Source organism: Rhinatrema bivittatum, chromosome 1, assembly GCF_901001135.1.
Source record: "Rhinatrema bivittatum chromosome 1, aRhiBiv1.1, whole genome shotgun sequence".
Taxonomy (NCBI): Eukaryota; Metazoa; Chordata; class Amphibia; order Gymnophiona; family Rhinatrematidae; genus Rhinatrema; species Rhinatrema bivittatum.
The window spans coordinates 272271720-272296370 of record NC_042615.1 but is presented as its reverse complement, the minus strand read 5'-3'; the positions used below and the strand labels follow the sequence as shown (position 1 = coordinate 272296370).

At 45.7% G+C, this 24651-nt stretch overlaps 1 protein-coding gene across 3 annotated transcripts in view; it reads right to left on the bottom strand.

Moving 5' to 3' along the window:
• The window catches only part of ALMS1 (ALMS1 centrosome and basal body associated protein), a 266815-nt gene that overhangs the window by 170884 nt on the left and 71280 nt on the right, over positions 1–24651 (bottom strand). For all 3 annotated transcript variants that reach the window (XM_029594680.1, XM_029594673.1, XM_029594689.1), the window contains exon 4: positions 11252–11372. In XM_029594680.1, coding sequence (XP_029450540.1) covers positions 11252–11372 — 121 coding nt within the window. The remainder of the gene's footprint in view (positions 1–11251; positions 11373–24651) is intronic.

The following is a 24651-nucleotide window of genomic DNA, read 5'->3' as shown; positions in this document are numbered from 1 at the left end:
AGAATCAAGGAGTAGATGGTGATCCACAGTGTCAACAATAGAAGATAGGTCAAGAAGGATAAGGAATGAGTAAAGGCCTTGGTTTTAGCCATAAGCAGATCACTGAAGTTTCAGGCAAGGACTGTTTCTGTGAAATGCAAGGGTGAAAACCGAGCACATTGAGAATGGCTCGAGATGAAAGAAAATCAAGACAGCAGAGGTGAACTGCACGTTCAAGTAGTTTGAAATGAAAAAGGAGGCAGGACAATAGTTATCAGGGAGGATAACGTCCAGTGAGGGTCTTTTGATAAATGGTGTGATCACAGTGTACTTGAAGGCAGCGGGAACAGTTGTAGTGAAAAGTAATAGATTGAGGATGCAACATGGAAGGGATGACTGCAAGAGAAACAGAGCTGAGCAGCTGGGTAGGAATGGGGTCAGAGGAACAAGTAGTGAATTTAGGGGAATAGAGAAGATGTGCAGTCCACTGTGATTTCAGCAAAGGCGGAAAGCGTGGGAAGGAATGAAGTGGGGGAAGGGGAAGTAGAGGTGACCTGGTTGAGAACTTGAGACTAATTTTGCGAACCTTGACAAGGAAATAGTCAGCCATAGTCTGGGCAGAGAATGAAGGGGGTGAGAGGCAAAGGCAACTTGAGGAGGGAATAGAGTGTGATAAAGAGATGGCAAGGGTTGGATGCAATAGAGGTTGTCATATGGACATCATAGTCTTACCTGGAAAGTGCAATGGCAGACTGAAGCAGATCAGAATGAATGTGAAATGTAAAAAGACAGCCTGGGCTTGGAATTTTAGCCAAAGACACTCTGCAGAGTGGACACAAGAATGTAGTAGAGGAGAGGAGATGAGACAGTAATGGAAAAGATACAATGGTTGATAGCCTGGAGATTCCTGAGGGAATTGGTAGTGACTGAAAGAGGCTACGGGGGTTGGTGGCTTAGTGTAAAAGTTATCACATGATGATCTGAGAGGGGAAGAATTGAAGTGGAGACATCTGAGTGACAGCAGATAAAAGACAGGACTACGTTAAGTGGCCATATTGGAGAGTATGAGTGGTAGAGCAGAGTTGGAGGTCAAATGAAGAGGTTAAAGCAAGGAATTTTCAGGCATAAGGGTCAGAGGAGACATCAGCATGGAGGTAAAAGTCCCCAAGAATAAGGGAAGGGAAAGATGGTTCAAGGAAGAAAGAAAGCCAGGAAGAAAGAAGGAGGGAGATTTATCAGGAAGTTGATCAATAACAGGAACCCAGAAAGAAAGTGGAGTGAATAGGCAAATGGAATGGACCTGAAAAGAACAAAAGGAGTGGGATTGAAGAGGAAGAAGGGGTTGAACCCTACAGAAGGGGAACAGAGCAGCAATATAACACCATATCCATATCATACTGTGTGAGATGAATGAGAAAAAAAGATAAAGCAGAGTTGCTTACCTGTAAGAGGTGTTCTCCAAGGACAGCAGGATGTCAGTCCTCACACATGGGTGACATCATTGGATGGAGCCCAGCATGGAAAATTTATGTCAAAGTTTCTAGAATTTTGACTGAGCTTCATTGCATGCATTATACCACATGTCCATGCGAGGTCCCCTTCAGTCTTCTAATATAGAATTCACTGATGAAAGTAAAGAAGGTGAAGAAACCGACATAGTGGTAATCCAACTCCACAGGGTTACGGACAGGTTTCGTGAGGACTAACTACTGCTGTCCTCAGAGAACACCTAATTCAGGTAAGCAGCTCTGCTTTCTCTGAGGTCAAGCAGGATAGTAGACCTCACAGAAGGGTGAATCCCTAGCTACAGGTTGCACGCCAACATAAAAGGGGACCAACAAACCACCAAAATAGGTGCCAACAGGCACAATAACAAGTTTTGTTGGTACCAAGGAGGGGGCAGCCTGAACACAAACAATGGTTTCTAGGTGGGAACAGAATTGTATTCTGCACCTCAAACAGGTTCTGAAGGACAGATTGTCCAAACCTACTATTGCGTCAGCCATCCCTATTCAAACAGTAATGTGATGTAAATGTGTGGAGAGAACTCCATGTTGCAGCTCTGCAGATCTCCTCCATGGGAACTGCTTGCAAGTGGACCACTGATACTGCCATGGCTCGAACAGAGTGAGCCTTGACATGGTCTCCAAGATGAAGTCCTGCCTGGGTATAACAGAAGGAGATGCAGTCTGCCAGCGAATTGGAAAGCATCTGCTTGGCAATGGCAATACCCAACTTACTCCTATCAAAAGAAACAAAAATTTTGTGGATTGTCCAAGGGCTTCTGTCTGCTCCAGATAGAAAGCTAAGGTGTCGATTTTAAAAGAAGCACTTGCGGTTCCCAGCACGTGCACATGGACACAACGATTTTATAACTTGCTTGCGCATGTCATAAAATCTCATGGCCATGTGCGCGCATATGCGGGCAGTGGACGCAGGGAGCCAAATTTTCCGTAAATATGCCGATGACGCAATCGGGCCTCCCCCAGTTCCCTACCCCCCCTGACCAATCTTCCTTTCCTTTCCCCTTTCCACCCCGACCCCTATCTAGCCGAAATTTTTTTATTTTTCTACTTACTGCTCCTCCTTCGAAGAAGCAAGTTACGCCTGCTGGCTTTCCTGGGACAGAGGCTAATGGACGCTGTCCCAGCCGGCCTCCATCCCGTCCCTTCCAGATCCAGCTGCACCCCCTGGTGAGGCCTGGCACTCGTGCACATAGCAGGGTTTACGGCAAGGTCTGGCCACACGCGCGGGCCTTTGAAAATCCACCCTTAATGCTCTTTTGCAGTCCAAACTATGTAAGACTTGTTTGCCTTTGTGAGAATGGGGCCTGGGAAAGAATGTTGGCAGGACAATGTTAAAATGGAAGTCCGTCACCATCTTAGGCAGGAACTACTACATTTTAAAAGGTGCGCGCACGCACCCATAAATGCACATATTGGCCACACGAGGAAAAATGTGCTCAGTTTTATACTGTGCATGCAAGTACACATGTACAATTTAAAATATCTCTACCGCACGTATGTGTTGGAGCCTTGCACACATACTCACAAGTGACTAGCTAGGAGAGAGAGACTCTTTTAAAGAGCCAATCTGACACTCTATATATATCCCACTGTAAGGGGGGCCACTTTTAACTGGGTTTGGTGGGGGGCAGTGTTACAAGGGTCTACAGACCCTTACGCCCTAGGCAGACCACTGTCCCCCCCAAAACCCACTCTAAGTTGAAAGTGTCCCCCTTACAGTGGGATATTTATAGTGTCAGATTGGCCCTTTAAAAGAGTTTCTCTCTCTTTCTCTCTCCCCAGCCTTGCGCCTCATCAGGACCAGTAGTAAAGCTACCTGTGTTACTTGGCATGCATTGCCATGGTCAGCCTTGCAGAATTCAAGGGTTATATACATACGTCTTGGCCCCACCTCGGAACGCCCATTCCTTGCCCCTTTTCTGTCTCCTTATTCTTAGTGCGTGCATGCACAAGTATTTCGCGCATACTTCCTGGCTTCTTAAAATTTGCGTTGCTCGCGCGCAGCCCACATACGTGTGTATGGGGCCATTTTGCACGAGCAATGTTTTTAAAATGTATCTGTTAGGGTGTGAAAAACTTAGTGTAAGGTGAATGTCACTAAGGCCTGGAGCTTGCTGATCCTGCGTGCTGAAGTGATCACCACAAAAAATATGACCTTCCAGGTCAGGTACTTTATTTATTTATTTATTTACTTATAAATAAATTAGGTCACAGGAGCACAGCAGCTCAAAGGGAGCTTTCATCAGCTGAGCTAACACCATTTTGAGGTCCCAAAACACAGCAGGAGGCCTTAGGAGAGGCATCAACTGAAACAGGCCCCACATGAAGCATACAACTATAGGCTGTACAGAGATGGGCATACCATCTATACCACGGTGGTATGCGCCAAGTGCACTCACATGAACTCTAATGGAGTTGGTTTTTAAGCCAGGTTCCGATAGGTGTAGAATGTAGTCAAACAGTTTTTGTGTGGAGCAGGAAAAAGAATCTAGGACCTTCTGCTCACACCATATGGAAAATCTCCTCTACTTCAGTTCATAGGACTTTCTAGTGGAAGGCTTTCTCAAAGTCACCAGGCCCCGAGACATATCTTCTGACAGATCGAGTGGTTGCAATATTAACCTCTCAACATCCAGGCAGTGAGCGACAGGATCTGGAGGTTGGTATATTGCAACCTGCCTCAATCCTGTGTGACGAGATCTGGGGGAGAACCCAGACTGATCGATTTCTGGATGTACAATTACCACAGGAGTGGAAACCAGATGTATCTCGGCCAATAAGGGGCTATGAGGATCATAGTCCCTTTGTCCTCATGAAGCTTCTAGTGGGTCCTTGCTACCAGTGGAGTTGGTGGATACATATACAGAAGACCCTTGCCCCAATACTAGGCGAAGGCATCTGAGGCTGGTTTGCCGCATGTCCTGTACAGAGAGCAGAATGAGAACATAAGAACATAAGAATTGCCATACTGGGTCAGACCAAGGGTCCCATCAAGCCCAGTATCCTGTTTCCAATAGTGGCCAATCCAAGTCACAAGCACCTGGCAAGTACCCAAACATTAAATAAATCTCAAGCTACTATTGCTTATTAATTAATATCAATTTATGGATTTTTCATCTAGGAACTTATCCTAATCTTTTTTAAACCCAGTTACACTAACTGCTGTAACCTCATCCTCTGGCAATGAATTCCAGAGCTTAACTATGTGCTGAGTGGAAAAAGAATTTTCTTCAATTTGTTTTAAATGAGCTACTTGCTAACTTCATGGAGTGCCCCCTAGTCCTTCTATTATCTGAGAGAGCAAATAACCCAATTTACATTAACTTATTCAAGTCCTTTCATGATTTTGTAGACCATTATCAAATCCCCCCCTCAGTCGTCTCTTCTCCAAATTGAACAGCCATAACTTGATTAGCCTTGCCTCATAATGCAGCCATTCCATGACACTTATTTTGGTTGCCCTTCTCTGCACTTTCTCCAGTGCAGCTATATCTTTTTTGAGATGTGGCGACCAGAATTGCACACAGTACTCAAGATGCGGTCTCACCATGGAGCAATACAAATGCATTATGACATCCATTTTTTTTTATTTGCCATTCCCTTCTTAATAATTCCTAACATTCTATTTGCTTTTTTTGATTGCCACAGCACATTGAGCCGATGATTTCACTATCACACCAAGATCTCCTTCCTGGGTGGTAACTCCTAAGATAGAACCTAACATTGTGTAACTATAGTAAGGGTTATTTTTCCCTATTTGCATCACTTTGCACTTGTCCACATTAAAGATCATCTGTCATTTGGAAGCCCAATCTTCCAGTCTTGCAAGGTCCTCCTGCAATTTATCACAATCCGCTTGAGATTTAACTTCTCTGCATAATTTTGTGTCATACCACTTTCCAGATCATTTATAAATATATTAAAAAGCACTGGTCCAAGTACAGATCCCTGAGGCACTCCACTTTCCTGTTCCAAGGCACTGTGTGAAGAGATCCATATCCAGGCTTCCCCAAAAGCGGAAGATCCAATTCGCGACCCCTTGGTTGAGAGACCATTCGTGGGGTCTGAAGATACGACTCAATCTGTCCGCTATCACTTTATCTGTTCCACCAGGTACATAGCCTTGAGCACCATCCTGTGGGACAGGGCCCATGACTGCTTTTGAACTGCTTCCTGGCACAGGAGGTACAATTCTGTACTTCCCAGCTTGTTGCATACCACATTGCCACTTGGCTGTCGGTTTGGATCAGGATAACTTTGTTGGACAGCCAATCTCTGAAAGCTCATAGAGCATACCTTATTGCCCAGAGCTCCAGGAAATTGATTTGATAGAGATGCTCCTGAGCAGACCAGAGACCATGACTGCTGAGCCCATCCACATAAGCTCCCCAACCCAGGGTAATTACATCCATGGTTGGACATTTTGGGTAGAAGGACTTTGAAAGGAGATCTCCCATTCTAGATTTGAAATTGCCCACCACCAGGACAAAGAGTCCTGGAGAGGAGAGGTGACTCGGATGCAATGCTGGAGGTTCTGAATGGCCTGGCACCACTGTGATCTCAGGGTCTATTGGGCCTTTTCCAGGTCTAAACGTGCCAAAGGAGTGATATGAACTGTTGCAGCCATATGACTCAACATCCTCAACATGTGCCAAGCTGATACCTGCTGGTTCTGATGAACCTTAGTGTCTCCAATATCGGGATGATTGAGTGCACGGAGGTGTCAGCCCCCACCTGATTGGTGTTCTTGACCAGTCAATCATCCAGATATGGGAAAATGAGCTCCCAAGTCTGCGAAGGTGTGCTATCACCATGGCCAGGCATTTCGTAAAGACATGTGGGGCTGATGCGAGCCCAAACGGCAACACGCAATACTGGAAGTGCTATTTTCCCCATCACAAATGTGAGATACTTCCGGTGAGCTGGGAAGATCTCGATGTACGCATAAGTGTCCTTCAAATCGAGGGAGTATACCCAGTCTCCTTTTTTGCAAAAAGGGGATCAAGGTGCCCAGGAAAACCATCTTGAACATTTCTTTTTTGTTGAATTTGTTCAAAGGCCTTAGGTCTAGGATGGAACAGAATCCTCCTGTTTTCTTTGTTATCAGGAAGTACCAGGAGTAAAATCCCCACCCTCCTTGCCCTGGTGGAACGGGTACAACGGCTCTGGCCATTAAGAGGAAGGAGAGCTCCATTGGTAGAACCTCCTGATGTGCTACCGGGCCCCAAAACGAGCTCAGGAGGCATTGGTATCCTTGGCAGAGAGACAAAACCCACTGGTTTGCGAAGAATCACAGCCTTCCCCTGACCAGTAACTCCATCACCCAGGGTACGGGCAACTGGGCTACACTCCCTACAATCCAGTCAAAACCCTGTTCCTGGAGCTAACTGAGGTGCTGGCTGGGGCTTCGGGTCTCTTTGCTGCTGGAATGGCCGCGAAAGCTCTGGTGCTGTTGATGAGAGTGAGAGGGAGGAGGATAGTACCTGTTTGGACAGAAAAAGGACTTCCTCGGCCCCGATCTTGAAGACTTCCTACATGAGGATGACAGATCTGGAATGCTGAAGGAAAGCTGCCAAAGGGTAATATGATGGTCCTGGTTTGAGCAACCGCATCCTTAAATTTATCTCCAAAGTGAGTTGCTCCTGCACCTCTCTGGTCTGAGATCTGAGGCCCGCAACCATGCAATTCTGCAGGTGCCAATTCCTACTGCAGAGACCCTCAATGCTGTTTTGAAAACATCATAGGTTGAGAAGACCTCATGTTTTCTGTACTCCAGGCCCTTATGCACCAGCGACAGGAGTGTGTCTTGCTGCTGCTAAGGCAGTTGCTCGGCAACATCCTGCAACTGCTTCCAGATGTTGAGTGTATACTGGCTCATACAGAGCTGGTAGGCAGCTATGTGGGCAATAATCATAGCCCCTTGAAACACCTTCCTCCCAAGAGCGTCCACTGCTCTGTGATCTTTCCTGGGGTGCCAAAAGATAGGTCCTAGAATACTTGGCTTTCTTAAGAGCAGATTCGACTACCACCGATTGGTGTGGTAGCTGTTGCTTGTCGAATCCGAAAGCCTTCTAGATAGATAAGACTGCATTCGCCTTCTTATTCTCGGGAGGCACTGTGAGGAGGTGCTCCCACATCTTCAACAGTAACTCCACAAGGATTTTGTGTACTGGGACTGCCATGATCTCCTTAGGAGGCTCCATGAACTGGAGGATATACAGCATTTTGTGCCTGTTTCCTCTTCATTCATCAACTGAGAGGGGATGGCCTCCACCACCAACCTGACAAATCCTGTGAAGAAGAGGTACGCTGGCAGGGACTTCCTTCGCTCCTCTGGAGGCATCATGGCAACTATCAGGGGAGACCATAAGAAACATCGTTGGAGGCCAATGATGAGTCATCCTCCCATGGGCCATAGGTACCTGCATGCCCACTGGCATCAACTGGGAATGGGGCCCTGGGCGCTCAGCTTTTGCCCAGCAGTGCAGCCACTTATGGAACTGGATGTGGGGCCATGAGACCCAGTACCTTTGCTAGTTTGAGAGGAACTTCCTCTTCCAAGGAAGCGGCAACAATGACCGGATTGGCAGAGGGACGCGGCGGTGCCCCACAGGGCATCAATGACATCCTGGGAACCAATGCCAGCTAGGTCGGTAATACACCGATGTGTGTGCAGATATTCTAGCAGCGGCTCAAAAAGCAATGGTGGCAATGCCGGTGGTGGCATTGTGCCGATGCCCTGCATCACTTTCTCCACGACCAGCTGCACACGCCTTTCTAGTTCCTCCACGAAAATCACCAATGCCAAGACAGGTTGAGACAGAGAAGGTGTGACCAGATCCTCTTTGGAACCGAGATGAGGATTGGCGGCTGGAATTGTGACTGGAGTCCATGGCACACCCACAGCATTGATGGAGAAATGGCTCTCCTCACCACAGGGTCACTTTGGGAGCATCACAGCTGAAGCTGGGGCATCCCCATGCCTAGCACCATGATCAACGGGGATCAATGCCAATGCTTCTTTGGCTTCCCTCAATGCTTGATATGGTCTTTCTCCAGTGCTAAGGTCGAAGACAAGGAACCAGACATCTTCAACCTGGAGGAGCTCGATGATGTCTGGCCTCCAGTGTCCCTTTCAGCCAACAGCATAGATGGAATAAATGGCCCCGCTACTGTCGATGGCTCGGTGCCATTGGTGTGGCTCTGAGGTCCCTCGATGCCGATGACTTGGACTTCTCCGGCTCGAAGAGGCACTCCATCTTTTCAAACTGGATCTTACGTACCTTTGGGGTCATCTGGGTGAACCTGCTGCAACCCTGGATGTCATATGATGCCCCAGGGCAGAGGACACATCTATCATGGTGTTCCATGATAGATATGGTCCTCGTGCACTGGGAGCATTGCTTAAATCCCAAGGTAGACATGTCGTCATGAAATAAAAGGGACCCAATATCGAAATCGATGGTGGCGGCTGTCAATGGCTGGTGGCAACTAAATGCACCGCTGCCCCAGGGGTATCAAAGCAAAAATAAACGTATTGATAAGTACCGAAAACCCTATCTAGGAAGCTAAAGGGAGAACTAGGGGGGCGGGGGGTCCACATCGACTGCACGAGGCAGTGAAGAAAATTCTCACGAAAATGAAGTTTTCCAAAGCAGGCTAAGTAGGCCAAAAGTAAGAAAAATTGAGGCTTTCACTCGACCACAAAATTACAGACTCAGCAGAAAAGAAGAGTCTGAAGGTGACCCCGGTGTGGACACGTGGTATAATGCTTGCTGATCATGCTCAATGAGGCTTAGTCAAAGTTCTAGCAACTTTGATATAAGTTTTCCGTGCCAGGCTCCATTCAATGTCATCACCCATGTTTAAGGACTACCATCCTGCTTGTCCTCGGAGAACCTCCATGATAAAGAACACCAACTGAAGCAGAGTCTTCAGGGGAAAGTCAGGACTCAATCCAGGTGAGATGCACTTTTGTTAAATGGTAAAGTTTCACCCCTGTTTCTTGTGAACCAGCATGATGGGACCACCGTCTTGAATGTTGGTATATAAAAAACTTAAATAAATAAATAAATAAATAAATAATAAAATGATGAAGAGTATGATAGATAAGAGATCATGCATGTAGGCAAGCTTGTTGGAAATATAATAGGCATTCCACAGGGAACATGAGAAAGAAAGAGAAGAAAGAGGGAGGCAGGGAAAGAGGGTTAAGATTAGAGGGTTAATGGTTTGATGTGCACTGCTGGGGTAAAATGTTGGAGGCAGGTGTAGAGGAGGAAGTGAAGAAAGGAGAAAAGAGGAAATGAAATGGACAGGAGATGTTGAAAATGAGTTAGACGACTGCAATGAACCTGATTAGAAAAATAAAGTATCCAGACAACCAGGTTAAAGAAAGAAAAAAAAAAGCATTTTATTTTTAGTTTCCTGTCAACTTTGGGATATACATCTCTCATATCATTGTGTTTTACTCAGAACTGGATGAAATAGATTTCTGCATGTACTGTATAATCAAGCTTTCCAGGGTTTCAATTTCAGTTTTTATCTGTATATTTCTCTTTCTAATTTGTGGACTCTTATTCTGTGTTTGGTGAAGGTTTGCGTGACGAAGGGCGGGGTATTCTGCTAGTGTATAGAATCTGGGTAGGAATCTATAAGCAGCCTAGCTTGTTTTCTTTTTACAGAATGAGGTATATTCCTATGGCCTGTTAACAATTGCAATATTGTCTTTTCGTGAGAGGAGTGGTTACTGTTTGAGTCTGATAGTGTGGTATGGTATGGTATATTTGCTCTATTGTTTGCAGGAGTGTTCTCTGAGGGGGTGAGAGGGAAGAGAAGCTGCTGATTGTGATTGTTGAGTTGTTAAAAATCTCAGAGCAATGGGAAGGGCAATGCCATATGGGCTTGTGCTCCATATCTTTTAAATACTTAGCAACACCTCTAGTTGTTAGTGTTTAATTGCTGGCAGTTAGTGCTGTTTTGATATGGAAGTTTATTATATTATAATTTAGTTTACTCATGGCTTTCTGAGGGCACCGCTAACAGTAGGCCTAATATCAAATGAATTCCAAGTGGCAGGATCTGCAATATATGCAAATAAGGAAGAAGGACCCTCCCCCTCTCCCATCCTCCAGTCGTGGTCAGCAGAAAAGTTGTCAATCCTAGCAAGTTAGCCAGATAAATGTAGCCAGCTAATTTAGCCTGTATATTCAGCGACGTTGGTCGTGCCACTGAATATATCAGTCTATTCTAAAGTTAGCAGGATAAATTTATCCAGCTAACTTTATGATAGGTCTATGAGACAACCAGACTTAATTGGCTAAATTATCCAACTAACTCTGAATATGGGAGTTAGCCAGATAACTTATCCGACAAATTCAACTCCTCCCAGTTACACCCCCAGAATGCCCCTAACTTATCCTAACAAATTTTAGCCGAATAATAAGATATCTGGCTAGAATTTAGCAACATAAGTGCCCAAATATTCATTTAGCTGGATAACGTCTGAGTTTTCTGGCTAAATGCTTTTGAATATGGACCTTATAGAGTCTATACAGCCTGACATTTGGTGGCTAAGCTAAAATACTGTTGTAAAGTTGATTATGCTGGAAACACAAACATACTAGCTCACTGCAGTTGTATCATCAATGAGGACACTCATCACATGTATTATGAAAGTAACACTAGCTGTGTGATACAGAGGAACATGCAGAACAGGAAATCCTTAGAAAAGAATTCTCTCTTACCTCAGAGGAGCAAACTCCAGTTCACTTTGCTGAAAAAGGGTATCTTCAAAAAACCTTTTTCCTTGGGTGGTATTGGATATCAGTAGTGGGAGACGAGGAGACAGGCCACTGTCCTGAATTTCTGGAAAAGTGAAAAAAAAAATTACAGTGATAATGTTTATTGCAACAGTCTTGACCTCCTCATCAACCTTTAAAATGTCTCAGAAGTCACCAAAGCTTGCAGCCAAAAGGAGAACCCATTCTCAAAGAAATATATGCTAATATGTACCAAATATAACCAAAACTCAAAACTTATGACTGAAGATTGGACAGAGGAAAGTTAAATGTTTTCTTTACATTTAGATATGCAGCAGTAGAGTGCAAGATCTGAGTTTTTCACAGCTATGTATTCTAACCACTGTGGGATGAGAGGAGTGAGCACAGAGAAGCAAGTTTGCTTACCTGTAAACAGGGTTCTCTGTAGACAGCAGGATGAATCAGCCATTACATGTGGGTGCTGTCATCCGATGGCATCAACACAGAATCAGAGCTCGGTAAGCATGTGCAGTTCCCCCATGCTGTCTTTTAAGCCTGTCTATTCCAGAACTTAAGCTATAATAAGGTAGTCTCTTTTGTCCTGTATGTTTGTTTTGATAGCTTTCTAGCTCTACTGAACCTGGACTGTCTTATATGTTTCTGTATAGTGCTGCATATGTTGAGTATCACCATAAACGTGATAAGCAGTAGTAGCACCTTGTTAAGTATGGCTAATTCATCCTGCAGTCTATGAAGAACCCTGTTTGCAGGTAAGCAAACTTGCTTTCTCTGCTGACAAGCAGGCATGAATTAATCATTACGTGTGGGAAATACCAATGTGAGAATTGCACTGTGGAAGCTCTTGCTTAAAGACACCCCAGATGCCACCAGGTGGAGAGGGGACTACTGGGTGAACATGCTACATGCTACTGATTGCTCAAAGTTATTGTCTCATCAGGATATGCTCTCCAGATGATAGTGGAACATGAAGGTGTGCACAGAAAACCAAATAGCAGCTTTGCATATGTCTTCCATAGAAATGGTCCTGAAATGAGCCACTGAAATCTACCATGGCTCTCACTGGATGAGCCTTGACAGAGTTTGTAATCTGTTTGGTAATTGCTCTTTCCAATCAATTAGAATCAAAGGAAACAAAACAGTTGAGAAGCTTGATGGTGAGTTTGAGTCCTCTTTAGATAATACACCAGGGCTCTTATAAGCCAAGGAGTGAAAAGCTCCATATCCACTGTGTGCATGTAGTCTTGGAAAGAATGTAGGAAGCACAACAGCTTAATTAATGTGGAATGCAGACATCAATTTCAGAAGGAACTTGGGGTTGGTCCACAGAACCACCCTATTGTGAAACTGCAGATATGGTTAAGATGGCCATTAGAAACACTTTTGAATTGAGATACTTCAAATCCACCAACTTCAGAAGTTCAAAAGGAAGTTTCATGAGTTGAGCTAGGACCACCCACATTAATGTCTCAATACACTGGAAATTTACTGACCAGTAGTTAGAAATGCCACTATTCAGTCATGAACTTGGATACCAAAAGATAGAGATAGACTGGAACTCTTTCCACCTGCTGTTGATGCACCACAACAGTGCTGAGATGAACTTTGGCTGAAGAGGTGCTGAGGCCCAAGATGCTGAGGCCCAAGGATGAGAAGAAGAATAGATATTGAAACAATTCCCTTGGGCCATAGGAGAAGGGATCTAGATGACGGGCCCCACATCAAATTGAGAACCTCCTCCACTTGAAACTATAGGATCTCGTGATCGAAAGCTTTTTAGCCAAAATAAGTATATCCGCCACTTCCTTTGGAAGGCATAAGGATGAGACTACTGTGTGCACAACATCTAGGCCATGAGCACCAGCGATGGCAGAGTCTGCTGCCCTCCTCAAAGATAAATATCAGATATATCCCCAATAGAACCACAGATTAAATTTATTTATTTATTATTTATTTGACAGATGACAAACTATAGATATCACATTTGTCGAGGCAAGGCTGTTGCTAATAAGATTATCCTTGCCTTCTCATGAAGGGCCTTCTGAACAGTCATGTGAATTAGAGTAGACAGATGTTCCAGCTTAGCAGGAAAGTATCAGAAGCTGACTTGTTGCTGCTTGGATGCACAGAGCACAATTTGACCTTTCTGAGGACATTTGAGGCAAACAGATTGATTACCAGTTTTCCCCAGCATCTGAACAAGTCATCTGCTACTTTTGGTTCAAGTGATGCAGTAGCAATATTCTACTGAGGTGGGCCGCCAACATATTCTCGATTCCTGGAAGGCAGGTTAACTGGAGATGGAAACAGCGTAAGAAGCCATACCTCCCTATTTATGGAGAACATGGCCAACTTGATTGTCCATATGGATTAAGAGATTCTCTTTCCCGAGAGAAGGTGAGAGAAAGCCCTTAGAGCACTAACTGCTTTAACCACATCCTCTGGCAAAGAATTCCAGAGCTTAATTGTTCATTGAGTGAAAAAGAATGTTCTCCAATTTGTTTTAAATGTGCTACTTGCTAGCTTCATGGAGTGCTCCCTATTCCTTTTATTTATTTGTCTATACCAACTAAGGTGATTCTTCAATTGCTGGGAACCAATCTTGTATTATCTAAAAGATTAAATAATCAATTCAAGTCCTTTTATGATTCTGTAGACCTCTATCATATCCCCTCCTCAGCCATCTCTTCTCCAAGCTGAACAGCCCTAACCTCGTTAGCCTTTCCTCATAGGGGAGACATTCTTGTTATTGTATTTTATATTGTTCTACAGATCAATTTTTATTTTATGATGTTTGTGAACCGTTGTGACGGCCTGTGCTATATGATGGTATAAAAAAGTCTATAAATAAATAAATTCTATGCTCTTATCAGTGCAATTATATCTTTTTTGAGATATGGTGACCAGAATTGCACATAGTATTCAAGGCCTCAGCATGGAGCCTCCCCATGGATGAGACTGAAACATACTGTCTTGATTTATTGCACCACAGGCCCTACAACAATTCGCTTCTCAATGGAGAAATTACTTACCTCATAAGATGGATTCAGGACCAATGGTATTGTGCTCTCCTGATAGCATATGGGAGACGGAGTCAGATTTCAAAGCTGACGTCAGCCTACATATATACTCATGCAGCATGCTTAGCTCTTCAGTATTGTCTTCGAAAAGCCAGTGTGGATATATGTTGCTTAATACTTGATTAACCTTGAACTGGTTCAACTGATTATATATATATATAAAACTTTGGAACTGGAGACTGCCAGTGCACTGAAACAATAAACACCAGCACCTGGGCAACTGCGGGTGTCTTGAACTAGGGGTAGGCCGTGGCTTACCCGTGTTTGTTCAATCTTGATATTTGTATCTGAGGTTCTCTATTTCTGGGGCAGCCGTAGGTGGGATGCTGAGTCCATCTGTCTACACTAAGGAAAACACAATTATCAGGTAAGTAATTTCTCCATTTCCTAGCATGTAGCCAGATGGACTCAGGACCAATGGGATGTACAAAAGCTACTCCTCCTACAGGGTGGGAGGTTGCCCATGGCCCACTTAGTGCTGCCTTTGCGAATGCTGTATCCTCCCTGGCCTGAACATCCAGACGGTAGAACCTGGAGAAGGTGTATAGGGAGGACCATGTCGCCACCCGACAGATCTCGGCTGGCGAAATTAGCTTGGTTTCAGCCCAGGAGACTGCCTGGGCCCTTATAGAATGCGCTTTGACCTGTAGAAGTGGTGGTTTTCCTGCCTCTATGTAGGCTGCATGAATTACTTCTTTGATCCAGCAGGCTATGGTCGCCCATGATGCTGCTTCCCCTTCTTTCTTTCCGCTGTGAAGAACGAACAGGTGATCAGTTTTGTGCAAAGATTCTGCTCTTTTCAGGTATCGAACTAGAGTTCTGCCAACATTCAGGTGGCGAGGGAGGCTTGAGCCTTCCAAATCCCTGTGCTCATCTGGTGATGGTAAGGATATCGTCTGGTTCATATGGAACTGGGAAACCATTTTCGGAAGGAAGGATGGTACCGTCCGCAGTTGTAATGTGCCTGGGGTGAACCTGAGGAATGGTTCCTGACAGGATAATGCTTGAAGTTCGGAGATGCGCCGAGCTGAGCATATTGCGATCAAAAAAAGCTGTCTTCAAGATCAAGAGACATAGAGACAAGCCGCTTGTTGGTCTGAAGGACTCCCCTGCTAGGATGTCTAGTACTAGGTTGAGGTTCCATAGAGGTACCGGCCACTTTAGTGATGGTCTGAGTTGTTTAACTCCTTTCAGAAAGCGAGACACATCAGGATGAGTTGATAGTCTGATACCGCTCACTTCAGATCTGAAGCAGGTGAGGGCTGCGACCTGGACTTTGAGGGAGTTAAGGGACAGCCCCTTCTTCATGCCATCCTGTATGAATTCCAGGATCAAGGGAATTTAGGTTGTCCTCGGGAGGAGACCGCGGTCTTCACACGAGGCTTTGAACACTCTCCAGATCCATCTGTAAGACAGAGATGTGGAGAACTTGCGTGCCCGGAGCAGGGTGTCAATCACGACTTTTGAGTAGCCACGCTTATTTAGGTTAGTCTTCTCAAGGGCCATATCATAAGAGAGAATCGAACCGGGTCTTCGTGTAAGATTGGTCCCTGCTGAAGAAGGTCCTTGTGTGGCGGTAGACACAGAGGGCTCCCCGTCAGTAGTCTTTGCATGTCCATGTACCATGGTCTTCTTGGCCATAGTTGTCTTCTGGCCGCCACTGCAGCGGCGACACCCCTGGATGAGGTGCACATGAGGTCTGTGGTAGCATCAGTAAGGAAAGAGACTGCAGGTTCTATAGCTTCTCCGGGCGTGGTAGTGTCTCGGGAGAGGATCAAACAGGAACGCGCAGCAAGAGGCAATTTGTAACGTCATTGCTGAAACATCAAAGGACTGCTTAAGGATGGCTTCCAGCCTTCTGTCTTGGGTGTCCTTCAGTGCCGCTCCTCCCTCCACCGGGATCATAGTGCATTTTGAGACAGCACAGATCATAGCGTCCACTTTAAGGAAACGTAGGAGTTCCTTTGCTGTGGGTTCCAGCGGATATAGGGCTTCCATTGCCTGCCCCCCTTTAAAGCTGGCCTCTGGAGAATTCCAGGTCAATCAGTTCCTTGATGGGTTCCAACATAGGAAAATAGCATGAGGCTTTACAGAGGTACACCAACATGGGGTTCTTCTTTGGTTCCGTGTCTGGGAGGCCCAGTGTCTTCATAGTCTGGGACACGAGGGCTGGTAATTCGTCCTTGTGGAAGAATCGGAGCATGGTCCAGTATGGCTCCATCCCTGGGGCATTTCCCCTTCTTCCGGGGAGTCAGTTTCCTCCTCTGAGGTGTCTGGGTCCCCATCAAGGAGGTTTCTGGGTAGGGTAGGCATGTCTCTAGGAACTCAGGAGCCGGGAAGGGCTTGTGCTTCCGGTAGAGTTTGAGCCAGGTGAGCAGGAGGGGCTGGGTGTGCTTGGACAAAGGTTTGCAGCCCTTTAAAAAAATTCCACCCAGGAGAAGGTTCCTGGGTCCATGTTAATCCCAGGAGGGGTAGTAGTGGTGGACCTGGAGGAGCTTTCCTGTGGGAGCGCCGAGTTTGAGAGACTTAGGTCCGGGGTGCCCTCCTCAGTGGTTCCTGATCTCTCTCCTGACTGTGGGGGGTCCTGTTTTGGTTCTCCGAGGGATTCCCCTTGGTTCTGCTCACACTGCTGGCACAGGAGGGATTCCAATTCAGGCTGCACAGCTCTTAAGTGGCAGGCTGGGCAGAGAAAGGATCCCTTCGCTTTCTTGGATGACGGTGCCATTATTTGTCCAAGCGCAGAGATATGCGTACGGATGCCTTTAACTGTGTACTGGAGATATGTGCACGGATGCCTTTAACTGTGTATTGGAGATATGCGCACAAAGTGCGCACAAGTTATGCGTGCGGCAACCGACTTGTGAGTGCGGCAGTTATGCGCGCAGTTGTGCGTGCGGCCTAGTTGTGTGCATCGCTGTGCGCACAACCTAGAACCAGTTAAGCTTATGGGTGCGCTCAAGTTAGGCGCTTAGGGTCTCTAGCCGGCGCCACGCGTACCTTCGGTCAAGGGGGTAAAATGCCGCTGACGACCCAGACGGTAAAATGTCGACCCCCCCCCCCCTTCCCCAGAGGGTATCCATGTGTGTGGACCCTTGCACTGAATCGGGGCCTAGCCATGGATGGCTGCTTAACCTAATTTTAAACCTCGTCAGAGGAAAGATGGTACGGCTATTTGAGCCTTGGAGACCGGAGACTTGAAAGTAAAGGTTTCTACCTTACCTGGTCTCGGCGCTTACTGGTCGCATGCCGGGCGGTCTCCAGCTGCGGGGGGGAGAGGGAAGGACCTTCAGCGCCGTGCTCGAATCTGCACCTGCTGCCTCTCAGCCACTCTGGGGGCTAGATCAATGCCGGGAATCGGCCGGTGGACTGAGGGCTCACCTCTGAGGGATATCGAATCACCTGAGGAAAATCTCAACTGGGGGAGGGACCCTTAGGTTTCACCACAGGAGAAGCGGGTCTCTCTTGTTAAAGGTAAATTTTCTTTCTTCTTTTCTTTCTTCTTTCTTGTATGAATTACACTATTCTCGATTGGGATAGTGTCCCTTCTGCTATGGAGGCAGAGAAATACCGAAGAGCTAAGCATGCTGCATGGGTATATGTAGGCTGACGTCAGCTTTGAAATCTGACTCCGTCTCCCATCTGCTATCAGGAGAACACAATACCATTGGTCCTGAGTCCATCTGGCTACACACTAGGAAATGAGGAATTACTGTGCCATTCGAACTTAGGGCCTCTATCTTCAAGGCGCAGTATTGCTGCATGCTAAGAGATATCCGACCACAGCTGCAGCAGTTGAAGTACCATTGGTCTGGGGTCCAAACAGCAATAGCAGATGGCGCACATATCCATGATGGATATCTATCACCCACAAATGCAGGCCTTAAAGCCAGAGCATAGAGAAGCTAATTAGCCTTGGGCTTCTAGGTGCTTTTCAACATCTTACTTTTTAAATTCTCATTCTTCCCTTATTTTAATTTTTTAACAACTTAAAGTTCTGTTGAGGGGCTGTTGAGGTAGTGACAGAAAAATTTTAAAACAAGGAAGCAGATAGGAGCACAAGGCCTCAAAAAGTAGAAAAATTCTAAGAGTGAGACTGAGGCATGTCCATGAGATAGCTCATACAAAAAATACAAACTGAGGCACTCACAAGGCAGCATACGTGCAATGGAATTCCCATGCATACTCAGTAGTTTTTACTGAGCTCTGGGTCCATATTGGTGCCATCGGATGACGTCACCCATGCATAAATGCTAATTCATGACTGCTTGTCCACAGAGAATGAAAGGGAGAACTTATAGATGTAAACATGTCAAGTTAAGAGAAGAAAGAAATATCTGCTGGCAAGATATAAAAGTCAGTTTTACATCTGCAATACAGCAGGTTTTACTGCAGTCTGAGTAGAGTATTATGGATGCATCAAGAAGTTTGCACTGAAACTTCCAGCAGGTGGTACTAAATGTTGCGGAAATATTCAGTTATTACAGAAATGCTGGTGTGTTTCATGTTATATTTATTTATTTACAATTTCTTATTGATTGCTTCCAGATTCAAAAGGATCACCCAAGGCGATTTATGCATGTTTTATATGGATTATATCTATATAAATAAAAATGTTAAACAGTTTGGACAAAATCGCTAATCTCAGAAACCACTGAACCGATTGATTTCAAATTTGGACACAACCTTCATTTCGCATACAGGAAGGTTCTTCTGTACTTATATTACAGATATGTCACACCTGTGACAGGTAAAATAGGTTTAAAAATTTTTTCGAGAAAACAGCGACATCTGCTGGTCGTAAGCGCCATCTGTTACACCTTACACTAACACACGCTACACTAATCATTTCGCCAGTCCAGGTCCACGTTTCACTTCCATTTTAACACATTCGTGCACTTTTTTCACCGGAAGATAACTATTTCCTTTACAGATAAAATACACCCACCACCCTCCTCACACCCCCTACACACATGCCAAATTTATTTACTTCCCAGGCCCTCACAACACACACAAAACCTGACAGAAGTCCGGGAGGCTCCAGCGGGGGGCCAGGACCGGTCCGGGACACTTCTCCTGCACTACGGCCATCGGCTGCCAGCAATCAACATGGCGCCGACGGCCCTTTCCCTTACTATGCCACTCGGGAACACCAATGGCGGCAGTAGCCCATGTGACATAGTAAGGGCGAGGGCCCCTCGGCGCCGTTTTCAGGACTGGCAGCCGGCGGACCTTTGCCCTTACTATGTCAGAGGACCTACCACTGCCATTGCTCCACCCCACTGACATAGTAAGGGCAAAGGACCGTCGGAACCTGTTTCAGTGTTCGCAGCCGACGGACCAACGCCAATACATCGCTCCCAGACCGCTCCACCGACTGACATTTTTATCAGGTCTCGGGGGGGGTCTGGAGGGTGGGGGGTGGTAATGAATTTATTGCGAACATCTTGGGGAGGGGTCATGAGGGGGGGGCAGGTTTCTTTCATTCAGCAACTCTGGGGGGGGGCAGGGGGGCTACTGTTTTTCGCAGGGCTGGGGGGGGGGGGGGCAGAAGAGTGTGGGGTGGTTAGTTTAAGAGAACTTTTCTCATAGGGTTGTTTTTTGGGGGAAGGGGGAGGTTCATACACAAATACATACACTAAACTTGCACGATCTCGGGAACGCACCAAAATAGCCCTCCCCAGACCACAAAACAAATTTGGAAGTGCAAATTTGGTTAGGTACTCCCCTATTTGGCTACATAATGCGCACAGACGCCCAAGGACAGACCCACATGTAGCACCAACAATTTTAATTTCCCAGGTCTTGGGAGGGGGCAGGAGGGGGGTTATTATTTGATTTAAAGGGTTGGGATTGGAGGGGGGTCTTTTTGGGGTGGGGGGTTCCCACAGAAATAGAAAGACAAAGGTTTTCTGATCTGAAGGGTAGGCAGTAGGCGGGGGGAGGTGACAGTGAGGGGAGGGAGAATGAGGGGGGAGGTGAGTGTCAGGGGAGAAAGTTGGAGTGGGGACAGGGGAGGGAAGGGGGGGGGGGGTGAGTGACCAAGGGGGAGGAGGATGAGTGACTGAGGTAAATGAGCAAGGGGAAGGGGGAGGGAGGGTAAAGAACCTGACTCTGCCACTGCAACGCGTGGCGGGGTACCGCTAGTATGTTATATATACAAAGAGATCATCAATATCATAAAATCACATTCTTTTTACCCAAGAATTCTGGGAAAATGTGGATGGGGCGTATGGTATTTATTTGCTGTCATGTTCTGTTTTTCTAAAATACACTTCTGCTGGTTGTGGTGTGGCATGCTAATAATTCAATGCCCACATGCACAAATGTCTGCAGCAGATAAGAATATCTTCCCAGTTTTGTCTGCTGCACTGAACCTGCCGATACCATGACCTGCAAATACTTAAGAGCATTTCATCACATCCAAGGCTGCAGGAGGACTTCATTTCTGGTAGCTCCTGTTCAGTGTAAAAACTAGTGTCTCTCGATATTCATGTTCAAATGTGATGGTATAATTTTTTCCAAATCAATGTATCTGTTTTTAAAAATACAATCCAAAAATAATGTTGACTGTTATAGCTATAAGGTCTCTCCTTTGCTTGACTCTTCTATGTGCAATTGTGAAAACAAAAAATGATGTAAAAAAATGTGTTTTTAGATTCCTGCTTTAATACTAGGGTGACCGTATTATTAGAGCTTGCTTCCTGCAGCAGATTTTTCAAGATTCTGCAGCAAGAGTTAGCAAATTCCATGCAAATATGCAGCAAATTTGCATATGTTTACAAATTAAATAATGTATTTTTTATTTTACTATAGAAAAATAAAATCATTTTCTGACATTTCTGTGTCCATTTAATTTATGTGGCTCTTTATTAGAGGAAAAGGGATCTTAGTGATTGCTGCTGGAGGGAAAGGTTAAAGGATTTGGAGATGAAGAGAGAGGAAATCTTCGAAGAGGAAAATGAAGAGGAGATCTCAAGCAGGAGGATTTGCTAGATAAAGGATGGAGGAGGATAAAAATAAAGAGGGCATAGAGGATGGGGGAGTAAAGGATGAGAGGGAAAGGGAATGAGAGGAGGGAAGAGATATCGGCCGGGGAAGGGGGGGGGGGGGGGGGAGAGTGTGTATCTGGAAAGGGATGATATAGGATCAGGAGAGAAAGGAATGAGTCACTTACCCAACTCCCAAATACATGATCTTCTCTCTCACTCACACTCTCCTTTAACCCACTCAATTCAGACTCCCTCTAGTCCTCTCATTCATGCTTACCAAACCCATCTCTTCAGTCTCCTCTTTCACACAGCACAGCCCCTTTGATTCCTTCATTCGCATCCTGCAGCATCTCCGATCCCCTCACTCACTCTCTTGCTTCCTCTCCGATCCACTCACTAACTCTTGTAACCCTCACGCACACTCCCTCTTCCCATAATCCCTCATAAGAACATGCCATACTGGGTCAGACCAAGGGTCCATCAAGCCCAGCATCCTGTTTCCAACAGTGGCCAATCCAGGCCATAAGAACCTGGCAATTACCCAAAAACTAAGTCAGATCCCCTCTCACTCCCCCTCTCCTTGCAATCCCTCAGATCCCCTGCCTCATTCCCTCCCCCTCCCTCCTCAGCACTCCTCACTTACTTTACCTCTCCCCACAATCCCTGAGATCACTTCACTCATTCTTGTCCCCATCCCCTCTATCCTGTCCTTTCCGTATCCCAGATGGTATCTCTCATTCTCCCCATCTCATGCCCAAATATATACACATGCAAACACGTCCTCTTTCATTTAACCGTCCCTCCATTTCTTCAGTTCATTTCACACCCCCATCCTTCTCTTTCACACAAACCCCTTTTCTCTAGCCTCTCTTTTGCAACCCCTTCATTCCTCAACTTCATTTTGCCACCTTCCGTCCCCACTACCAAAAAAACATGCACACATACACTCCAAACCCTCCCACCACCACCTTCCAGTTTCTCTATAAGTATCCCCCACAAAAACAAAATCCCCAACAATGATCATCCTTTCTGGCTCCACTTTCCTCCAGTGCGTTTGACTCCCTTCCTCCCACCACCACATATAAGGCAGCAGACAGCAGCAGCAGTATATCAGGTCATGTCTTCTTTCTGTGCTGCCCAGGGCCGGACTGCTGCTTTGAGCCTCAAGAAAACACTGCCTCATGGTTCAATGCAGCAATAGGGATCTAGGTGGCAGAGGAATAAAACATGGCCTCACATGCTGCAGCTGTTCTTCGCCTCCTGCCACCTGATCTGTGGGGGATGGGGGAAGAAATTGGACAGCAGAGCATCGGGTGAGAGTTAAATGCACCAATCTGGTTCAGTACCTGGTCTTCCGCAGCAATTCTGCAGGAACTAGCCAATTCTTAGGGAGGACTGAATTTTGCAGCCCTTGCCGAAGCATCGCAGGAGAATAAAGGCCCTGCCATATGTACCTCCATGTCAAGAGGGCCAAGCCACGTAGGTCCTGTTTTTAATCAAATTGCATGCATGGAAATGTAGTCCTAATTTGCCTACAAAGTGGGCCTTCATGGCCATGCATGTAATAAGGCAAAACCAGGACTGGCTCAGCTTGTGCCCCTTGTGATGGGCCTATAAGTTGTCACCCTGCTGCCTAGAAAATGTGCTGTTAATTGCCAGTGCTCGAAGACCTGCAGTATCACAGTGGCAGTTTCAGTACTCATCTAGCCTGGCAGCTGTCTTTACCACATACATAGCAACCCTACTGTTCAGTCAGTGAGCCAAATTTCTGCCTAGCAACTGCTAGATACAGGCATGTACAGCACAATGCAGGGGACTTTTATTTTTGTGTCTGCACTGAAGGTTATCCTGCAAACGCCAGGCCCACCTCAGAAATTATAATTGTGCTTGGCCAAGAACAATTTAGAAATCACTAGCATTGTTTTGTATCTTCTGTGCTGAGAAAGCATGATATTCAAACTCTAGGTCATAGTTAAAAGATTCACAATCTTATAATCCAAATGTTCTAGCATTTTCAGTAGAGTCAAAGAGTGATACTAATATACACTGACAAGAGGAGGTTATTTACACTGTGATAAAAACATTTCTATGTATCTGCACAATCACTGGCTCACTCTGCTTTTCAGCACTTTACAAGCATATGTATAACTCCTCATGGGTGGAATACCATGCAAACTAGCCTACATACTATTTGAGAAACCACTGAGAAGGAGAAGGAAAAAGCAAGTTTGCATACCGTAAATGGTGTTTCTGTAGATAGCAGGATGAATTAGCTATGCTGTCTGGGAGCGTCTCGCGACCGGTCAGTCGGCGGAGTTTTCTCAGTTAGTACAGAGTTTTGAACTCTGTACGGCTGCGCGGTGAGCTTCCCGTGCGACTGCCTTGTTACCTCAGTCTCTTGTAGCCAAGCAAGATATATGTGGAAAATGTTTTGGTAGAATCTGTAGACTGACTAGGGAGGTGGGAAGGGATTGCATGGCTAATTCATCCTGCTATCTACGGAAACACCGTTTACGGTAAGCAAACTTGCTTTTTCCCCCATCGATAGCAGGGCTGAATTAGCCATGATGTCTGGGAGTCCCAAGCTCCCGGGTTGTGCCCATATAGAAAGTTTTTATGAGTTGAGGACACTACCCTTCAATAAAGGTAGACAGTCTTATTCTGTATTTAGGGTTGACAGGACTGCCGAACCCAGAGCTGTGTCGGAAGATGCTTGCTGTCCGATACATTAGTGAGATGTGAAGGTTGCCGCTTTGCAGATGTCCAGGAGCGGAACCCTTTTCAAATGAGCAACAGATGCTGCTGTTGCACGTATCTGGTGTGCTTTCGGTTTGTTGCTCAAAAGGTAGAAAACGTTTATTGTAGCAGAATTCAATGCACTGTGACAACCAACTAGCAATGGTTCTTTTTGAGACAGGTTGGTTTGGATTATTAGGGTTAAAGGATAGAAACAATTGAGATGGTCTTCCTTGAGATTGAGTTCTGTGTTTGTAGTAAGCTAACGCTCTTTTACAGTCTAAAGAGTGCAGAAGCTTGTCTCGGTCATTATCTTGAGGTTTAGGTTGAAAGATTGGCAATGTAATTGACTGGTTTATGTGGAAAGCTGATACTACTTTAGAAAGAAAGGTAGGATGAGGCTGAACAGTGACCTTATCATGATAAAATTCTAAATAAGGAGAATAGTGAACCAAGGCTTGTAGCTCACTTACTCTTCGTGCTGATGTGACCGTCACTAGAAATACCGTTTTCCAGGTTAGGTATTTTATGTGGCATGAATCCAATGGCTTGAAAGGAGGCA